Genomic DNA, 16,939 nt, shown 5'->3' on the forward strand with positions numbered 1-16,939 from the left:
ATGTAATGCGCGTGCCCATAACGTCGGCATAGACGTGTTGATTGATGGCATTCGGATTTTCGCATGGCTAAACACTTGATTGAATGATGCAATTTATATTGTGGTGGCATCTACCTACATGGAAGGACTTTTTCACTAAATTCGTTTAGTGTATTGAAATGTAGGACACACACAATTACATTATCTGATGCTGATAAATAATTGTATGCGTCTGATGCAGCTGACGTCTTTACTACTAATCGTAAGAACGAATAGTCCTTATTACATGAAAAAATGTATTGTTAGAAATTATTTATTTAGTTAATTACTATACGAGACGAAATGGAGAGCTCTCGCGGACGCAATCTTCGAACATAGCAAATATTTTTCAGCGTGAACATTACAGGTATACCTAATGCTATTTCCTCTTCCTCATAAAAATAAAAATAAAATATTTTAAAAAGTTTTTACATGTGTGTTTTACTTAATTGGGATTTGATAACGTGGTAAAAATGTCCAAAGGGAGTATTGTATCAATAACAAATACCCTTATTATTGGCAACGGTTGTAGAATTCGTGACTGTTTCAAGCAGAATGAGGTCTTGTCTTCAAATACCAGCAAATTAAATTCCGCATCCATTTATACGAATGATCTTTCACAACTATTACCAACCTTATTTACATGGCAGACCAGTCCGACCACTGTGTATTATTATACATAATATACGTATACAATAGTATACATAGGACTGAGTCCTTGGCTCCGAAATGCCTATGAACTGTGGAAAGTAGAGCGTCGCAGCATTCTTCTTATAACCATGGATTCTTTACCGCAAAAGAAAAGCTACTTTATCACAAACCAATTAACTTTAATTTCCCCTAAATTTAAATTAGAACTTAAGCTCTTTTGGACGGGACCTTGTTATTTAATCTAGATCTAGGAACTGTGGGAACGGTGTCCCTTTCAAACGGTGTAGTTTATGTCTCCAATACTATAGATTAGTCATTTTAGAGTGTAGGTCGTACTTAAAGACGTTTGGAAATAAATCTTGATTTACGTTTACGTTTTTACTATTACAAGATATTATAAGATCCATCAACTTATTATAGATCAAAATGATATCGATAATGCTATTCTCGTCAGTGACCATAAAACACTTTTTGTGTCTGAAAGTAACATCATAATAATATTTTTTACCATTATGTTAAGCACTACACAATCCATAAATATATTTTTTTATCCACAACGAGGAAGCTCTTGGCCTGTATCTCACCTGATGGTAAGTGACGATCAGGCCGAAGGTGGAAGCGAGCTTCACCCGGAATCCTCAACCACGGAGGAACTGGCTATCTTACCTCTAACTGCCGGAACACAACAATGCAGTTAACATTGTTGTTATGGCGATAGACTTAGGTAAGATGGTGGTATAGCTAGCCAGGTGGACTTAGAACAAGCCCTACCACCAACCAAACCGAACAGAAAAATCTGCCCCCACTGGGAATCGAACCCGGGACCTCTGCGTCTGAAGCAGGTGGTCTTACCACTAGACCACAGAGGCGGCAATTATGTAAAAAACAAAACACCAATTTTGATAGTTTTGACCCAGGCTGATCACAAGCTTTTGTTTTCTCAAATTATTTACATGATATTATAAATAGTTTCGTGTTCTTCTAGTAATAATCTTTCGTCATGTTATTGCTAGTCTTTGTAGAAATCCAAATATGTAAATGTAGGTGTATTTTTATTGCCTAAACTAGATCTAGCCCTAGATAAATACAAAGCGGCTAAGCATGCAGCCCACGATCGTTACATAAGCCGTAAGCTCCTATTGTGGCTCATTACTCAACTTACAGGATTTAGGTGAACTTGCAGACAAAGCGTTCATGCTAGACGTGCCCGAGATTTAAAACAGCCCTTACATAAGTTTTAAGGCATTATTTTGCGCCATGGTATTTACCTACTAAAGAACACAATTAATAAAACTATACCAACCTAACTCCTCCTCCTTTTTAAGTCGATTAATGATTCTACATGTTTTATCTTTGATCCCCTTTTAAAAAATGTACACGTGCATATCGTACAAAGGCTTTCCTATTGCAACACGATTTTTCCAAATATTTGAAAAAAGGTAAATCACTCGTAGCTGCACAAATTGAGCTTATGATCTGTCTTCGTGCTTTGCTTTAAATTAATCTAGTTGGCGTTAAATGGGATAATGACATTTAAGCTAATCATCAGATGAGATTGAAATTGAGACGCAGAACAATCAAAGTCACAACAAAGTAAATAAAAAAAAACGAATGTCCTTTTTCCCTTGCACGTGAAAAACTACCATTGTTTTTATTATTATTATAATTCCAAATAATCATGTTAGCGCTTGCAACTAGCCCTTACATCACGGATATCGGATAGCGTGGCCGATAGCTGCCACCGGCCACAGTTGCAAACACCCTATATTTCCTCACCAGCGCTGGATTGAATCTACTTCGGTTACTTGTAATAACTGAGGTCACAACCCTGATGTGGACGCCATAGGCGTTTAACAAGGCATGTCAGATCGATGGCTTATTAAATGCCATACGGAGCAAGGAAGCTTTGGTAAAATGAAATAGTTAAAAGCCAGCAGTAAGCTAGCCTAGCTGAGGTTATTAAATCCTTGTTTGTCACCTGTCATCCGCACTGCAATGGAGGGAAATCGAACCTTAAATTCCAACTCCTCCCATGTTCTTCTGATTAATTACGTTGCGGGTCCAACGACAGTTTAACTTTTCCCCGGGACAAAATTGACCTTCACTGGTTGGGTTTTATTGGCGGTCAAGCTGTAGATCCTGGCTACACAGGAATTGCAGCGGTGCGGTGGGGACAAGAGGTGGGAATAGTCCCGTAACCTAACTGAGAACATACACAAAGTGTGTAATCCACATGGGAATTGAACCCTGAACCTTCGAATAGAGAAAGTACCTATTACAATCTACGAATATGACGTTATCATAATATCATCCTTCAATATTGATAACAGAGAGATTGCAATCGTATTAAACAAAGCAGGTAAAACCCATTTTCTCGTTAAATTGTCATTTTAAGCTATAGCATAAAATATGCCTTTTTCAATTGTGATTTGTAACAATGAATCTCGTACTTTCAAAATGATGTAGGTAAACGTCATGATACTTGCTTCAACTTAAAGAAGTCATTAAGTACTTTGTTATGATGTAAAACAATAAGATATGCATATCCACAACGGCATTAGATTATATCAGCAGGGATCGCCGGACCGCACGGTTGCCACACCACTCAGGATCTGTTACATTTCGCCAGCTCCATTGTGAAACTGGTACTGGTGCCATTAAATCGTGTACAGGGAAATAAGCGCCGCTATTTGATGAAATAGTTATTGTGATATTTGTATAAAAATAATAAGAAGAGATTAGGAAAGGGCAAGAAAATAGAAAAATTGTTTTCATCTCATACGGCAAAATATAAGGCTGGAGACAGACTGTGCGTGATGTGAATTTCACACGCATGACGCACCGCAGTGTGCAGGCAGTCTTGTTGATGCGTGCACTTACTCGTACTTAGTGGTGCAATAGCTGATACCTATCCTTAAAATATCACATTTTTTACTACATAATTCTATCCGCAAAAGACTTATTGTAAATTTTTCAGGATATATTTCAAATTCGGGAAAACTGGAAAAACTTTACATGGAAATGTATTTACAAGAAAAATACTATATAGCGCAGCCGCGTTAGCGGCTTCTCTAGCTTAGCCGGCTAGAACGGACTTCTTCCTCAAGATTGAGAACTAATTGGATAGGATAATTAATCACCTCTACAACAGTGCAAAGGCAATTTTGTATCGTAATTACAATACATAGGAGATATTCAAATAAACGGATGCTGACGCAACTCTGACCCATATTTCGAAGTAGCTTGGATTTATGTCCAAATTATGCAAGAGTGTGGCCCGGCAGACATCCCATTAGCCCTGCAGCAGGCCTATAATAATAAACACTATTTGTATGTCCGCAATAGTTCGCCAGCAGTTTAACGGGTATCCGTCAGTGGCTCAATAGTTAACTTGATTATGGGGTTAGCAACTAGCTAAATGAGCAATTATCACATTTATTACTGTACCTATGTAGTGATTGGTAACTTAGACCCTAGTACTTATTTAAAAGTTACAATTATTATTGACTCTATTTATGTTAGTAGTATTGCGATAACGTCTAATAAGCAGGCAGTATTTTTTTTTACCAATAGACAATAAAGAAAAAGTTGTTTTGGTTTTAAATTTTCTCATTTTACATAAAGTGAAATACTAGTTAAGTTTCATAACATAATCTTGCTATTTGTATTTGTTCCAAAGTTGCATAAGGAAAATATGGAAATACTAATGATGCACTACGACATGCAACAGTCAAAAAAGCTTCCAAAGCTTTCAAACGAGTACTATAGTGACTGTGACGCTGAAGTAAGTATGAGTACAATAATTGAAAGCTTTTTCAGCTCGTGACAACATTCACCCCTCGCCTTGAACCGTAATGAAACCTTTGCTTGCGCGTGGGCTCTGTCAAGAGCGAACGGGTTATTATCACGTTCACGACAATACTGTACTCAGGTTTCAAAGGCTGCGGCCACACCACGCGCGGTGTGACTTGGTGCGACATGACTTACTTGACTTATGGTCCTATGTCCCCTAGATGGGGCAGAGGGCGTCCACAACAGTCCTCCATCTCGTTCGGTCTTGAGCTTCTCGCTTGATCTCGCTCCAGGTCTTGCCGATCTTCTTCGCCTCGTCCGCTACAGTGCGCCGCCAAGTTTGCCTGGGTCGACCACGTTTGCGTTTTCCTTGGGGATTCCAATCCAGAGCCTGCTTAGGGATGTGATCGGTTTTTATTGGTTGGATTGGTGCGACATGGTATGACAATAAAGTTTTCATATTGGTATGAAGCTGAAGTCTTCTAATTAATACAACTTTGTATGAGTAGCTCTGTCAAGAGCGAGCGGGTTATCACATTCACGACAATACCACGTACTGCTCAGTTTCAAAGGCTGCGGCCACACCATGCACTGTGCATCGTTGCGACATGGACTTCTTGAAAATGTGTGAAAACGACATGAAAACATTAATTTATGAGTTTAAGATCTAATAGTAAAGATAACTAAAGAGAATCACAATGTTTTTATGGCGGTTTTTCCGTGCTAAAATCTTAGCGGATTCAGCAGGTATATTTTTTTAAATCAATCCCCAATAACTGAACCATTAGCCAATGACGTTTGATTACGATTCAATAAGGCTTCACGTGATTTCTAAAGATTGAAATCATCATGGCAGATTATAAAGTTGGTTTAAAGACTTCTATTAATCGTGCTTGTTTATTTCAAATTCACATGACGTACCTACAGTACCTATCGCCTATCTATTCTACCTAGCAATATAACCGGGACTTTATAGGATATTCTGATCAATTAACCAAATATTTACTTTGCGACATTTCACTGTCGCTATATTCACTTAACAGTGACGGGCCAGGATCTTGCGCCGATCCTTGTTAAAATTTATATCACTTTACTGTCCAATTTACCAAGACCTCCTTACTTAGTGAGTGATCCCTGAAATTGTATCAACAATGTTCAGAATACTGTATAGATACGGTTCAGATTACAATGGTCAGGGAAACGGCTAAATGAGGTTACATTAGACTCTCGCTATCCGACATTACATGAAATGACTAAATATAGCAAGAAATCAATTTGATTTCTATAATGCACTTTTATTTACACTGATTATTTTATTTAATCATTTCTTCAGATTTTGCTCGATATGGGTAACTTATATTTATGGGATACTTAAATCGTTGTATAAGAGTCATAATTTTAATTTCCATTGACCATTATTAGGTCATAATAGTTTTATTCTCTTTTTTTTTTTTTCACTTTTGAAAATTTCTTGTATTGTTTTTTTTTTAAGTTTATAAGTAGGATTTGCGATCGTACGTTGATTGAAATTTTAATTGTTAGTTAAAAAATCTGCATCATTTTTCGCTTAATATAATATTAAGGCTAAAATAATAAACGCTAATTGTTTAACCTAAAATGCATAGTCCCGAATTGGCCCAATAACCGTAACTCTCAGTTATAGTGCAGTGTCGCAAATACCTGCGTTTGGCAAAATAGCATAGTGGGGTCGTGTACGGTGTCCCTTATATAAGTCCCGGGAGTGGAACGCGTCACACATGACCAGTGTGCGTCGCAGTGGACGGTGATCCTAATTACGTAATCGATTTTGTAGTGTTGTGCGTGTGTTACATTGTTTTGAAAATGAAGGTATTTGTAAGTGTTAATGAGTTATGATATTTTATAAAATTAGTTTATGAATTAGGTAATAAATATTTTAGGGATCTGAGGATTTGTTACGGACTTTACGTTTAAGCAAATAACATCTGTTGATCTTGCATGGTGATTTATTTAAAGCTTCATAAATGCGTGTGAGTAGACAAAAGAAGATTAATAATTTTGGCCCATATTATTGAGCAAAGGTCCTCCCATAATTTCAGTACAAGATACTTAACTAAAATCAAAAGTTGGTTGGGAGGTACCTACTCTAAAAACTTTAAGCCATAGAACAAAAAATGATTGATAAACGAAACAATGATAATGATGAAATATTCAAGATCTCTAGGTACTTACAGGTCGATCGATGAGTGCATGTTGATGTTCCTACTTAAGTTTTTAATTTAAAAACAATTAAGACACAATATTTTAATTGTTGTAATATGTGTATTTACCTACCTATCACCTATCAACATCCGCATATAACGTTTATTTTTTAATTAAAAATTATGATTTTCTAAACAAAATTAATTTCCTTCATTTAATTTCAATTGCTAATTTAATTATATATCAAATCCTATTTTATTTGTTTCAAAAATAACGCGTGGATGTTTGTTTTAATTATTGTCGATAAGAGAAGGCAAAGACATGATCCATGCATTCACACTAACGACGCTAGTACGCTACGTGCGGATATTTTTTCACGCAACTTGTCCAAGCGCAGATTAGGTAAACCGAATATAACATAAGTGAGATTGAATAGAAGTGCCTACAGCCTAGTTTTTTATTTTTTCTCTATACACAATGTCATATAAATTATTTTAAAAAATACTTAAATAATTACAAGATTTTTTATGTATGCCTATGTACTTTCATAAACTACGTTTCATGTAAAGTAACATATTTTATTGCAAAGTTGACTTTCATTTAAAAGTCATTGTGGTTTTAAATGTTGTATATTACATGTAAAATGTATTTAACATAAACAAAAAATAATTTGCATACAAATTACTTTTCAGTAGTCTTTCCTATCTAGTCATAACTATTAATTACCTACTAGTACCTACCTACAGTCAGCGCCAAATAGTTCGCTACACCCAACGTAGCCAAAAAGTTCGCAACACGCCTTTGTTACAATTGGAATAAGGTGTTTTCAACTTTTTGGCTACTTTGGATGTCACAAACTATTTGACGCTGACTGTACCCTCAATACCACTGCAGTGTCACCAATAGGTTACAAGTCACGACACCGAATACATAATAGCCATAACCTCACCATAACACTGCCAAAACAAACGCCAAAATTATCCTTTTTGTTACCCAATGCACGCACGAAATTTCGATTTCGTTCCGCCATGGGAATATCAATGGTGCGATGGAGTCACACCACGTAACGAGTAAAAGCGATCCTGGTGCATTGTCTGCCAGTAATTATGCGATTGATGCAATGCAACCTCAAGTTTTGGCAACGGAAGGAAGTCCGCTTGTGAATGGAATACTTGTTGAATGAGCTTTCTTTTGAGAATGTAGCTAAAATGCTTTTGGAAACTATTATACAAGTATCTGTTTAAAAGAAACATAATTGATCTCTTTAAGATATGCCTATTACAGATTTATTTAATTTACTAATACGACCGTGAACATAATCTTCCATGCAAATCTATTTTCTCTACATAATATGGCGTACTACGTACGTACAGTGTACACCCCATTACATTACTCATATTATTTAATCCATATGAGTAAATAATAAAAAAAAAGATCTTTGCATGCATGGATGGAGACAGTCATCTATACTTATAATAAATCTGTAGAGAGGTCAATTCTGTACATGAAATATATTTTCAAAATAACTATCAGGGGGTGATTAGTGATCGATACTGATGCCAAAAATGCAATCAGTAAAATTTTTGTCTGTCTGTCTGTCTGTCTGTCTGTCTGTCTGTCTGTATGTTCCTTATAGAAACAAAAACTACTTGACGGATTTTAACGAAACTTGGTACAATTATTCTTCATACTCCTGGGCAGGTTATAGTATACTTAGGAATTTCCACGGGAACGGGAATTAGCGGGAAAATCCTTTTGTATGAAAAATCTAAACCGCTTAAGTTAGACGCTTGAAATTTGGCATGCAGGTATCTTAGTAAACTTAAAGCTTAGTTACAACAGAATATTGCAAAATTCACACGGGAACGGGAGTCAGCGGGAAAAAACATTTGTATGAAAAAATCTAAACCGCGTAAGATAGATGAAGGGGGTAAAACGGGGTCCACGCGTACGAAGTCGCGGGCGGCCGCTAGTCACTCATATATGTATACCGATACTTCTTCTTAATGAATATTATGTTATTTTAACCGACTTAAAAAAAAGAGGAGGTTCTCAATTCGAGTGTATATTTTTTTTATACACGTAATTCACCCAGGTATTCTTTTTCAGGTGGCAGTCCTCTTCCTGACAGCGTCGGTTTTGGCTGAACCGAGCAAAGTCGTGCAGAAGCGAAGCGGCCTGGTCGGCCATTACGGGGTCTCTGCGCTAGGCCACGGCCTGGGCTACGGGCACGGCTACGGGCACGGCTACGGCTACGGACTAGGCGGCCTGGGCTCAGGCCTGGCCTTAAGTTCGGGGACTATTGTAGGCGCGGACGTCCATACTACAGTCACGAAGCATGTCGGCGTGCCGGTGCCAGCGCCGTACCCTGTAGCCGTTGACAGGCCTGTGCCTTACCCCGTTAAGGTATGTCGTTGTTTTAAAAACGAACTGTTTTTATCATCGGGTTAAATTGTAAAACAATTCTGGATAATTCATTCATTTCATTGTCACTTTCAGTGTTAATTTGTTGATCCAATTTCTTGTAATTACCATAACATTATTTTGTGAATTTTCATTTACATTGAATGAAGTGTTATCAATAAATCTTATATCTTACCATCGTTCATTCATTATCCTGATTTTTTTAAAATCACGAGACTATTTTAGAATCTTGAATTAACACAACTACTATGTCTCTTTCAGGTCGCCGTCCCCTACCCCGTAGATAGGCCTTACGCCGTCCCCGTGCCCAAGCCTTACCCCGTGGCCGTTGAGAAGCACGTGGCCGTCCCCGTCGACAGGCCGGTGCCCTACCCTGTACCACACGCTGTACCCGTCCCAGTGATCAAACAAGTATGTAACTATTGCTAGTTTCAAACTCAAATTACATTGAAGGCCCATTTTAGAAAAGTTATACAAATAAATCCTAAATTCACTGGTGCTGAGATTGGCAAAGGAAACTCGGTCACATTTTTCAGCTTTTTGTTTCAACTTGTCATTAATTTCAGCGCTAATTTACTACCTACTGGAGCTATTTCATTCAAGTTTAAAACGGTTGCTAAATAACGTTGCCTAAAAATTTAACTTAACTAATTAAGTATGTTTACCAATGTATTCGCCAAACCTAAACTATTTAGGGTTAAATAATTGAGGTAGCAGTTAAAATGATGCTAAATATAATTTTTGTTTTTCAGGTCGGAGTGCCGGTTCCCCAGCCCTACCCCGTAGCCGTGCCCAAGCCCGTAGCCGTGCCAGTGCCTCAGCCCGTAGCCGTCCCCGTAGCGCACGGGCCCGTAGCCGGTCCATACTTGGCTGAAGGCCACGGACTCGCCCACGGATTAGGCCTGGCCCACGGCTTAGGCCTCGGACATGGATTAGCGCATGGCTTCTCTTCTCACGCTAAAGTTTGGTAAAAGATTTACGAGTAGCCACTCGTTTATATTTTGGGGTAACGATCTGCAATAATCTCGACTGACTGAAGTAAAAAATTGAAAAATTTTGTAAGATGTTCAATTAATATTGCAGAATAATTAAAAAACGAGTGTCTACGAAAGAATCGATGTATGTAAAGGCATTTCTATAAGGAATCTAAACAGTCAAACGATTTTACTTTATGTGATGTAGGTTAGCCTAGTTGTAAGCTGGTTCGGTGACGATGCATCATAGTTATTCTTCCGTCTGGAGGTGGGTAGAGTGCAATGAAAGGTCGCTATAACCGTCCTTTTTTTAAAGGGAGTAAAATGTAAGGTCCATTAACACTAGAATTGTTCAAAGCTTTAACGAAAATGGACATGGGATCAAAATTAACTATCTGGGTGTAGCTTTCGACTGATATTTTAGCAGACTCGTATTATCTATCATTTGTTTTGTATTCTTTTTTGGTTAGCACATTATTTTCGTTTTTGAATTTTAGTAGTTGCCAGTATTTTTTCAACTGTTTCATATGTTTTCATTTGATCTCTTTTGTTTAATTTTGGGGCAATGACGGGACGTGGATGTTTGTACCTGGTTATACGTACTTTTGTATATAGATTTTCTATTTCTAGTTTAAGTTTTCAATGAATGAATAAGTTTTTTCGACCGCAGTCGACTAAAAACTATTTAATAAACGACGACTTTTTTAATAAAATATATGACATTTAAGACGCATTTTCATTTGTTTTCCTATTGTTACCTACTTTCAATTTAATATTTACCCAATTACCTAATACTCTACTAGTTTATTCCAGTATTGAAACACCTACTTAAAGGGAACTAGAACAATCGTGGCAGGTTCTACTATCTAATGTAAATAATGTCTCAATTCCCTTCCTGCTCTTGCAAGCCCATTGTGCTCAGCCATTGCTTAAATCAAGTTGTGGGTCAAACCTCCATCGTGCATTTCTAATTAACCTATTGATATTATTACTTACTAGCTTTTGCCCGCGGTTTCACCCGCGTGAAATTTAGTTTGTCACAAATCGTCATAAATTATAGCATATGTTATTCTGGGTTATAAACAATAATACTGTAAAGTTTCATCAAAATCCGTTCGTTTTGCGTGAAAGAGTAACAAACATCCATCCAGACATCCAAACTTTCGCATTTATAATATTAGTAGGATTTAAGCATGGTGCTCATTGCTTTAAGGACTGGATTTATAGTAATCTAGTTATTTTTCAAGTTTAGTGTAGAACAAAATAATTATGTGGAAACATGACTTTTGTTCTTAAGCTTAACGTCCAAATTGGTGATTTACAAAGTGAGTGTGTAAGTGCGACGCTGAAAATAATGACGGCAAACTTCTAACAAAATTGCTAACAACCATCGTAGCACTGATACTCATCAAGTACCTAATCTAGACCAGATCAAAGACAGCCATATCATTTCCCCTTCGATCTAGACCGGCTTACGTCATCGTTCCTGTCCAATACCGGCGGCTTTCTAGACAGGAACATACTGTGGGCTGACGGCTCTACCAGTTTAGGGTATACGGAAGCTGCTACTGGTTGGACAGGTGACGGCATATGAAGCGGCATACTGCGGCATCTTAATGGCGTTGTGATAACTGCTATTTTTCAACGAAAATGTAAAACCTAATGTGCTGTTAACTGTTCATACGACAGCGTATCAAGTTAAGCTCTGCGGCATGTTAAGTAATGACAGGACTATGACAATAGGACTAAGTAATGACCATCCTAGACTGCATCCCACTTAACATCAGGTGCGATTGTGGTCAAATACCTGCCTTTTTATGCATAAAAAAAAGGATGGATTTGTGAGAGATATCTAAATTATCGATGAATAGGGTGTCGTATTAAAGAAACTTTGCTGTAGCGCTATTCTTGCCTAATTGCCGCATTTCATAATTATATTCAATTTTTATGACTGCCAATTTGGTAGTAACGGGTTGGAAACTTGATGGGTGAAAATGTAGAATGTAATGAGTTTGAGAAATTATAGATAGGTAATCGAAGCCACAATAAAATGACGTTATAATGATAAGCACATAAATCTGTTGTGTGGGGTCCGCGACAACTGGCATCGAATCCGAAAACTCTGCGTTTACTAGGTTTCGCTTATGGCATTTATAACCATTGAGTTGAGATTAATATCATAAACATCGAAAGATTTACTATAAATATTATTACATTTTTAAAATTTTAATATGTAGTTGGCAAGTAAGTTGTATAATACTATTGCTATTAAAGATCTACGATCAGTATGGCACAATATCAACCTTTTGTCCTAAATAGACACAACACAGACCCTAGGGAAATGATAAGGCAGCGAATGACATAAGGCTTGATCAACGTACACGAATCTGACATTTGTAGTCGTGACCATATTGCCTTTACTTTGTGGGCCCCGTCAAACTAAAACACAGCTTGAGTATGATTAATTTAAAATATATATTGTATGCCCAACCCTTGGATAAAGCATAATATGTACTGTTTATACCTTACATAATTATATGTACATAATACTTATGTATAGAATTAATATTGAACATAACATTCGTATGAGCTTTAATTGGACGTAGTTATGCTACAACGTTCCAACCCACAAGGTGGTAAAAATTGAGTTTTTGAGCCCAAGCTAGGTATTTTGGGTGGCCCTATCTAGTGCTGAAGACACTGACTATCTTACGACAATAATTAATGAAATAATTAAGCGGTCCAAATGATAAAACGATCCAAAAGATCTAAATAAAATCTTAAAATGTTACATTCCATTTGGAACGTTATGTTTTAATTCGTTTTGGACTGAATACAATGAAAATAATGATCCAATCATTTTGGAACGTTTTACAAATAACTAATTTTAAATGTTAAAAAGTGACATTCCATTTGGATCGTATGCTTTTAATTCGTTTTGGACTGAATAAAATAAAAATAATGTTCCAATGTACTTGGAACGTTTTTAAAAAGGCTTTTTGTTTGAAAGTGGCTTTAACTTAATTTGCAAAAACGTTCCAATGTGTGAAAATTGTTATAATATTATTTTGGTAGTTAATATAATTTTTTTTTCTAAAACATAAGTATAACTATATTTTAGCAAAAATAAGTATAAAAATGAAACAATATTATTTTAAAAATTAAAAATATTTATAATAATAATATGTATAATTATAGATAATAAATATTAATTATCGTTTGATAGAATGTTTATGTCCGAATTTACAATGGCATACTTTTAAAATAGCAGAATTTCTTTTGGCAAAATTTCATTCTGCATAATATTAAAGTGGGGTCCCATTGCAGTTGGCATCTTGTTGGTGAATGGGTGGCACTGCTCAGTTTACTCTTGTTTTTTTTTTTTCTTCTTCCATTATTATGTGCCACTGTCATGAGTCTATGTAATTGCCTGCATTTGTGTGATGTCCATTGTAATAAATGTATTTTTTTTTCTATCAATGATGTTTTCAGTTACAGTACACTTAGTACAATTAGTTTTCCGCAACATTCCTGGACAGGATATACCAAATAAACGTCATGCAATCGATATTATGCAGAATATTTTCAATATTGTAGAAATTCTGCCATCTGCATAGTATGCCAAGTGGAATGGTACCAAATAATCGTGTTACTAAATAAAAATTATTCTAATCGATATTATGCAGAATATTTTAAATATTTCAAACTAAAAACTGCCATCTGCATAGTATGCCAAGTGGAATGGTACCAAATAAAACGTTATGCTAATCGATATTATTCTGAATGAAATTTTGCCAAAAGAAATTCTGCTACTTTAAAAGTATGCCATTGTAAATCTAAATATGTAAAAGGAGAAACTGACTGACTGACTGACATATCAACGCAGAGCCTAAACGGCTAAACGTAGGCACTTGAAATTTGGAAGGGACGTAGCTTAGGTACCGTAGAGGTGCACTAAGAAAAGAATTCCCGAAATTCCCACGGGAACGGGATTTAGCGGGAAAATCCTTTTGTATGAAAAATCTAAACCGCTTAAGTTAGACGCTTGAAATTTGGCATGCAAGTACCTTAATAAACTTTAAGCTTAGTTACAAAAGGATATTGCAAAATTCCCACGGGAACGGAAGTTAGCGGGAAAAAGCGTACCACTAGTTAGCGGGAAAAAAAGTGGTATGTTTTTTTTTTGGTAGCGAGTAGAACTGAGTGGTATGTATCACTTCAACTAAATAAATAAACGTTATTTTATTACATACTTGTCATTAAAATTTACTAATATTTCTCATACAAATTTTGAAAAAAATGTACTTGGAACGTTTTTGCAAAATAAGGTAAAAACTAATTTCATACAAAAAGCCTTTTTGCACAAAATAAGGTAAAAACTAATTTCATACAAAAAGCCTTTTTGCAAAAACGTTCCAAGTACATTTTTTTCAAAATTTGTACGAGTAATATTAGTAAATTTTAATGACAAGTACGTAATAAAATAACGTTTATTTATTTAGTTGAAGTGATACATACTACTCAGTTCTACTCGCTACCAAAAAAAAGCGTACCACAAATTTACAAAAACGCGATTTTCTCAGTTCGACTTGCGTGTGGGTTGGAACGTTGTAGCATAACTACGTCCAATTATCAGGAGTGAAATCAGCATAGGACAGATATTTGAAGTTATTTACTAGTTACTCTGGGAACACTTCTGGAGTGGAGACCACGTGCCGGAAAGCGCAGCGTAGGACGTCCACCCAGAAGGTGGACCGACGACATCATAAAGAAAGCAGGAAGGCGTTGGATGCAGGCCGCTACCAACCACACACAACCACAGGCCCTTGTGGAAACATTGAGGGAGGCCTATGTTCAGCAGTAGACGTCCTATGGCTGAGATGATGATGATAAATCTGCAAATCTCACTTCAATCTACATTTGAAATACTTACAATCCTGCAACGTCTATGCAAATGGCCGATAAAATCAAATTAATTAACAAACGTCAATTAAATTTGCTAATAGCTCCTCTGCGACCTACAAAGCCCGGCATGGCTGCATTACCATAGATTAGATCACAGGATTACGTTACACGTGGCACTAAGGACGCTTGCCCAACTAAGCTATGGGTTTGTACGTGCGCGTGCGCGCTCGAAGCCTTAACGCTATGGATTTTGGGGTGACCATAAAATATGTAACAAGAAAGTATTTTATAAGCTTTTGTAAGTTATTCTGGTTTCCGTAGGTAATCAAATCCTATATTGTAATTTGAGTTCAATGTTTTTGTTCCGTCCATACGGACGGGCCTTCTTATGGCAGCATAAAACAGAACGTTCAAAAGTGAATTAAATTTTAAAAATAATCAGTAAATTAAAAGTTCTTCCAAAGTTAAGATTATTATTATCATGGATTTTGATATTTTATTAAATTATCATCATCATCATTTAATTTTGAGAAATAGGACGTCCATATTTTATTAAATACTTTCTTAAAACCCATCGTCATCATTATGACAGACCGATATCTACGTGAACTAAAGCTAAAACTGCTAAACTATAATAAATATCTGATCCAGGTGTTTATCCTACACAAGCATTTTAAACTTGGTCACTGTACACACCTCGTTACATAACGGTGAAAAGTTGCAGTAGGGTTTAGTGTCACTGCGACTGTGTTTATCGGAACGATACCACACTGTGACGTATATCGGTCGAATTCGCACGCCACAATTTTCCGCATGACGTCACACGGTGTCCGAAGACTTCGTGTTTCTAGACTTGAGACTTCCTGTAAATTGGAAAGCAAAATGGCATTTGAGTAAACAGGAACTAGCAAACTGTCTACTACTGATAATGCTTGATGTATAACATGATAAATTACAAGTCCCTATTAAGAATATGTAGAGCCTGTAAATCCTGTAATAACGTGTAAATTAAAAGTATTTACTCATAAAGTAAAACATGTTTAGTAATTACAATGTTTATTTTTCTTTTAGATAACGATCTAAAGCATTGGTTCCCAAACTTATTTGAGACGCGCCCCCTTTCGAATGCATTCGCTCAGCGGTCGCAGGTTTTTTATACTTAGTAAACAGATGGCCCACGCCCCCCTTTAAAAGTCTTTGCGCCTCCCCTGGGGGGCGCGCCTACCATTTTGGGAACCAATGATCTAAAGAGTCTAGAAATAAATAAATTTATCTGGGGGCACGGCAGTGCCCCCACCAAGTCGAGCAAAAAAGCGGCACGGCCGTACCATCCTTTTCTCGAAGCAATTCAGGCTATTTTCGACCGCCTGTAACTTCGTTGTGGATAAAACTAGAAGGCTGAATTTTCATTAGCTATGCAGGCATTGTAAAGACACGGTATATTTAAAATTTCATTCAATTTGAACCAGTAGTTTAAGAATTATAACGGGTCAAAGTTACTTAATTTTGTCACTCACTGACTCACCGATCATCAAAACTCTAAGGCACTTCTAGCAGACCTAGAAGCTTCTGGAATATAAGTAGTGTTTGGTGTATGAATCAAGGAAAAACTAAAATATGGGCACGGTAGTGCAACCGCCAAGTCGAGTAAAATTTTTCAATTTCGGTCCAGTTTTCTAGATACATAACTGCTGTCTACAAAATACAAAAAGAAATGAGATTTGGGGGCACGGTAGTGCAACCGCCAAGTCGAGTAAAATTTTTCAATTTCGATCCAGTTTTCTAGATACATAACTGCTGTCTACAAAATACAAAAAGAAATGAGATCCCATCAAAAACAATACTTGTCAAAAAAACCAAGTCTCGCAACTCAGTTGTTCTACGGTAAAAAGTTGTGAGATCCATGTAATACCAAGTCCAGGCCAGGAAATCTTTAACGTTTTACATAAATTATATTGACTTGGCCATCGCATGAAAACACGTGTAAATTAAAT

At 36.5% G+C, this 16,939-nt stretch overlaps 1 protein-coding gene across 1 annotated transcript; it reads left to right on the forward strand.

Moving 5' to 3' along the window:
• Window positions 1–6,215: 6,215 nt before the first annotated feature.
• Window positions 6,216–10,767, forward strand: LOC135078133 (tetra-peptide repeat homeobox protein 1-like). The gene is made up of 4 exons (XM_063972719.1): window positions 6,216–6,315; window positions 8,752–9,048; window positions 9,328–9,477; window positions 9,819–10,767. The coding sequence occupies exons 1-4, from the start codon at window positions 6,304–6,306 to the stop codon at window positions 10,035–10,037; spliced, it is 678 nt and encodes a 225-aa protein (XP_063828789.1). The 5' UTR covers window positions 6,216–6,303; the 3' UTR covers window positions 10,038–10,767.
• Window positions 10,768–16,939: the final 6,172 nt, after the last annotated feature.

The sequence above is a fragment of the Ostrinia nubilalis genome, chromosome 14 (assembly GCF_963855985.1).
Source record: "Ostrinia nubilalis chromosome 14, ilOstNubi1.1, whole genome shotgun sequence".
NCBI lineage: Eukaryota > Metazoa > Arthropoda > Insecta > Lepidoptera > Crambidae > Ostrinia > Ostrinia nubilalis.

Coding starts and splice junctions, on each gene's coding strand:
- LOC135078133 (XM_063972719.1), top strand. Junction 9,049..9,327: donor CTGTGCCTTACCCCGTTAAG/GTATGTCGTTGT, acceptor TGTCTCTTTCAG/GTCGCCGTCCCCTACCCCGT. Junction 9,478..9,818: donor CCGTCCCAGTGATCAAACAA/GTATGTAACTAT, acceptor TTTGTTTTTCAG/GTCGGAGTGCCGGTTCCCCA.